Source organism: Asparagus officinalis, chromosome 8, assembly GCF_001876935.1.
Source record: "Asparagus officinalis chromosome 8, Aspof.V1, whole genome shotgun sequence".
NCBI classification, from domain to species: Eukaryota; Viridiplantae; Streptophyta; class Magnoliopsida; order Asparagales; family Asparagaceae; genus Asparagus; species Asparagus officinalis.
In genome coordinates, this window is record NC_033801.1 from 121,182,082 (window position 1) to 121,187,582 (window position 5,501).

General features: G+C 32.1%; 1 protein-coding gene across 1 annotated transcript in view; it reads right to left on the bottom strand.

The window, feature by feature from the left end:
- Positions 1 to 2,552, bottom strand: part of LOC109822196 (electron transfer flavoprotein subunit alpha, mitochondrial) — a 13,252-nt gene extending 10,700 nt beyond the window's left edge. The window contains 4 exon segments of the mRNA XM_020388358.1: position 1; positions 3 to 52; positions 1,514 to 1,696; positions 2,322 to 2,552. The exon segment at position 1 is cut by the window's left edge and continues 122 nt beyond it. Of these exon segments, the coding sequence (XP_020243947.1) occupies position 1; positions 3 to 52; positions 1,514 to 1,696; positions 2,322 to 2,417 (330 nt within the window). The 5' untranslated portion in view covers positions 2,418 to 2,552.

The following is a 5,501-nucleotide window of genomic DNA, read 5'->3' on the forward strand; positions in this document are numbered from 1 at the left end:
CCCATGTTTCAGCCAAGGGATGCATCAACATGTCTGCGTCAGCAACAAGGACCTGCAGGAGAACAGCAATCAATTAAATCCAGTTAACATAGAAAGCATGCAAAGAACAATTGATTAACACTAACTTCTGAATTTATCCTACGTAGAGAAAAAATTTCATGAATTATATAAGATGCAGACACTGGGAAGGGCAGCTTCAAGTATGTTTCGAATCCAAGACCTAGTTTGGCTAGGTTTTTTGGCTAAATGGTTCTAATTATGGTGGAATTATAATCCATCCATAGTTTGTATGCGAAGGTTGCTACAAAAATACTCTCATTCATATAGTAGTTGTATTCTATTATACGCAAGTAATTTAAAAATAGATTTGGTGGTTATGGAAAAGGCATCATTTCTTTTAAACGAGATTTAGATTAGAGTAATAATACTTTTATTCAATAGAACACAACTTCTCCTCACCTTCTTCATCTTTCAATTACCTTCTTCCATGGTTACAGAAAACACTAGGCGGCCTAGGCGTTGGACCCGATGCCTAGAGCCTAGGCAGGGCCTAGGCGGTTTTCCCATTTTTTATTTTTTTAATTATAATAATTGATTGTAAATGTTAATGTAATAGAAAGCTAACACACCAGACTGATGCCTAGGTAAATTTCTTTCCTTATTTAAGTGATGGCGGTGGAGGTTTTGTTGAGGGTCGAAGGAGGTGGAAGAGTTGTTCCTAGTTTGAGGCTGAATGAATTTGGTGGACGTAAAGACTACAACTAAGTAAATCACAATCAGGGTCTACAGGGTGTACATAGGCCACGCTTCCCTAAGCGCTCTCAAAATCTAGGTGGGCAACCTAGATAATGCTTAAGCACTAGGAGCTAGGCAGACATCCTAGGTACTGCCTAGGCCTAGGCGTATGCCTAGCCTAGACCGACTAGGCGAAAGCTTTTTTAAAATATTACCTTCTTCTCATAGGTATAAAGTTGAAATGAAAGTGAATTTTGGTATTTTGTTCATTGCCTATTCCCCATGAGACCATATTTGAAATAGAACGAGGAATGGAGGAATCGAGGATGGAGCATGATAAGAGGATCGTCAAGGATGTATGAAGCGAGCAAGTAAACCATGATGAGGGTTATGTTCTTTCAGAGTATATTGTTGTAGATTGTTTGATCACTTTCATAAATTAGCATATGTTAATTAGATCGTTATATTTTCTCGGAGGTCAGGTTTAGATTGTCTTGGTTATCTTAGATGTTTCTATCAATCTTGCATACGTGATGTTATATTTATTTGTCTAATGTGTTCAAATCCTGATTCTGTTTAATGAGTTTGCTATCGTGTCACATGCACACATGTTTACATCCATCAAAATTCACTGGCATCTTGTCATACAGAAGATGTAGAAAAAAGATTGAGCAAATAGATTGTTACAGAATTTGAGTCACACATCACTGGAAACTATACTATATATTTGGACAAGACAACAATGTAAAGAGTTCATGAATATGTCTACAAAAGGTACCTTGGAGACTGAAGGATGACAGGATGCAGCATGAGAAGCAGCTTCTTGAAGAGTTGGACCCGAGCCGCCCAAAAGAATGGAAATTGACCTTTCTCCACTGATATCTCCAGCAGCCGCTACGGCACTAAGTGATGCTGGTTTCACAAAACCGCCTTCATGTTCTGCTAGTACCAATGAGCTTATCTAATAACACCAGATAATAAATAAAGATGAAAGGTATCAGCTAACAACTAAATACCCTTCGTTAACTAAAATATGGCACTAGCCTCCTGGGAATGTGAGTACAAGCATAAATGATGATATGTGTATGATTTAGCAAGAAATTTCAGGTGATTAATAAGTTTTAAGTACATAGTATGCAAAGATGATGAATAACTAGCCAGACGCAGGGCAGTAGCTTAGGCAGACAATGTCACAAGAAAGTGTACTTAGGGTCAAAACAATAACAAAAGATGTGGCGATATTAACTTAATGCTCGGCAAATCGTAAAAGACGAGTTAATGCGAACACAACAAGGCAAGAATCAACTATTCATTACGACTTGACAAAGGTATTGGATTTAAGTAAAGAGTGAATGGATTGAACTTGAATGAGTCACAACAACCATCTTTTATTTACAATGGAGTGCTCGTCACTTCCTCAATTTCACCACTACGTTGAATAAATGAGTGAACCCTAACTATGTTTTGGGGTTTCAATGCGAACTGCAACTTTCTTTCTTCTGATTTTCAATTTTCCCCTCAATAACACTAAATTTGGCTATTACAGAAAGAAAACCCAAGGGGAAGCATGAGTAGAGATTGCTTACGAATCTAGAGAAGGGGTTTCTGAGTGGAGATGAGGACGGTGAGATCGAAGATAAAGAACGACTCCTCAGAGCTCTCAGCATCGCTTGAGCTGCCATTGCTCTCTCTACCTCAGACCTTTTCCTTCTCTTTCTTTCTCTCTCTAAGCTCAGCCCTCTGCGCACTTTTTGCCCCACTTTTTTTAAGCGTCCAAGAGTTCCAGCGTGATGAAATTCTTCAGGTATTGTTTTCGGAAGGAAACCCGCCTACTCTTATCCCGGTATTTACCCATTTACATATTTTGTTGGAAATTTTGTGTTGAGGCCCCAAAAATAAAATCTTCGTGTGCATACTTATGTGCTGCAGCCCATTCATTTTTTTCACATATGATTCAGTCTCAAGAAATATCATATCATATGTTGCAGCCCTTTTTCATATAATTATCATATCAACTAAGCACAAAGAGAGAGAAACAAACATAAAAGCCCAGAATACACTCATTTTCTCCTCCCTTTTCGTTCTTTTTAGATCTATCATGTTAGGTCCAGTTTGATTCATGTTATAGTCTAATTTAATTCATTTTAAATCTAATTTCAATCATGTTAAGTCTAATTCAACTTGTTTTAAGTCTAAAAATAAGTTGAATCAGAATTAACATGAATCATGTTAAGTCTAATTTAACATGTTTTAAGTCTAATTTTGTGTTAAGTCCAATTTGATTCATATTAAGTCCAGTTTGATTCATGTTAAGTCTAATTTAATTCCTTTTAAGTCTAATTTAAATCATGTTATGTCTAATTTTACTTATTTTAAGTTTAAAAATAAGTTGAATTAGACATAACATGAATCATGATAAGTTTATTTCAACTTATTTTAAGTCTAATTTCATGTTAAGTCCAATTTTACTTCATGTTAAGGTCAATTTGATTCATGTTAAATCTAATTTAATTCCTTTTAAGTCTAATTTTAATCCAGTTTAGTGTTAAGTCCAGTTTAGTTCATGTTAAGTCCAATTTAGTTCATATTAAGTCCAGTTTGATTCGTGTTAAATCTAGTTTGGTTTGTGTTAAGTCCAGTTTGGTTTGTGTTAAGTCCAGTTTAAATAATTAAATCTAATTTAAATATTGTTAAGTCTAATTTAAATCATTTTAAGTCTAATTTAAATTAGACTTAACATAAAATTAGCCTTAAAATAAAATGAAATAGACTTGACATGGATTATATATTAAGTCCAATTTGATTCATGTTAAGTCCAATTCGGTTCATGTTAAGTTCAATTTAAATCATGTTAAGTCCAATTCGGTTATTCGATTCATGTTAAGTCCAATAAAAATCATGTTAAGTCCAATTCGGTTCATGTTAAGTCCAATTCGGTTTATATTAAGTCCAATTTAAATTATGTTAAGTCTAATTCAACTTCTTTTAAGTCTAATTTCATGTTAAATCCAATTTAGTTCATGTTAAGTCTAGTTTAATTTCATTTAAGTCTAATTTAAATAATGTTATGTCTAATTCAACTTGTTTTAAGTCTAAAAACAAGTTGAATTAGACTTAACATGAATCACGTTAAGTCTAATTCATCTTGTTTTAAGTCTAATTTCACATTATGTCCAATTTGATTCATGTTAAGTCCAATTCGGTTCATGTTAAGTCTAATTCGGTTCATGTTAAGTCTAATGTATTCACTTTTAAATCTAATTTATATCATGTTTTATCTAACTTAACTTATTTTAAGTCTAAAAATAAGTTGAATTAGACTTAACATGAATCATGTTAAGTCTATTTTAACTTTAACTTATTTTAAGTCTAAAAATAAGTTGAATTAGACTTAACATGAATCATGTTAAGTCTATTTTAACTTATTTTAAGTAATAAGTTGAATTAGACTTAACATGAATCATGTTAAGTCTATTTTAACTTATTTTAAGTCTAATTTTAATTATGTTGAACTCTTTTTAAGTCTAATTTAAATAATGTTAAGTCTGATTCAACTTTTTTAAGTCTAATTTCATGTTAAATCCAATAAAATTAGACTTAAAACAAGTTGAATTAGACATAACATGATTTAAGTTAGACTTAAAATGAATAAATTAGACTTAACATGAATTAAACTATATTTAACATAAAATTAGACTTAAAACAAGTCGAATTAAACTTAACACGAATTAAATTAGACTTGAAACAAGTTGAATTAGACATAACATGATTTATATTAGACTTAAAATGAATTAAATTAGACTTAATATGAATTAAATTGAACTTAACAAGAAATTAGACTTTCATATTAAATCTAATTTAACTTGCTTTTTGAGTTAACATCAAAGAATAGAGAAGATAAGTGTTTTTGGAGGTTTTTTATTTTTTATTCTCTCTCTATGCTTAGTTGACATGTAATATGTAACAACCGTAAATTTTTGATACGTATCTAAATAAATTTTTCTAGTATTTAAAATATTATATTTTATTTTATTAATATTTTTCCTAATTTCTAGAATTTTCTGAGTTTTCAAAATAAATAAATAATAAAATATATAGTCTTGTATTTATTAATTCTGCTAAATATTAATTTATGGTTTAATGATTTTATATATATAATCTTTTGGTAGTATTATTAGTGACCTTGTTATTATTAATGTAAACATGAGCTTAGTATATTAGTACATATGTAAATATATAAATATTTAGCTGTTAATTATTTATTAATGTTATTATATGGTTAATTATTATTATAATGATTTTTAAAATATTATGAATAAATAAATAAATAAATATATTCCCATAATCTTTTTCCCCTTAATTTTATCTCATTTGAATTCTTTCCATAACTCCTCCCCAATCAATCCCCTAATCACTCTCCAATCACCATAATCACATTCCATTTTTTTATCACGTAATTCTCTCTCTCTCTCTCCAATCTATTTTTAAATCTTTTCTCTCTCTCCATTAATTCCCTCAACTCCAGCTCATTCCTTTTTAATTTTTCCTCTTCATTTCAAAACCGTACCCTCTCTCTCTCCATCAGTCCACCTCACCCCAAGAAAACCCTCTTCTTCTTCTTCTTCCTCCCAGCACCGAACCCAACCCTCACCGCGCCGCCTGCACCCCTGACCGCCTCCGCTCCGAACCCACCGCAAGCCCCGCCTGCTTCATCTCTCCGCTTCCTTCTCCTTTTCCTCCAGCCAAAGCTCGCCGCCACCACCTCT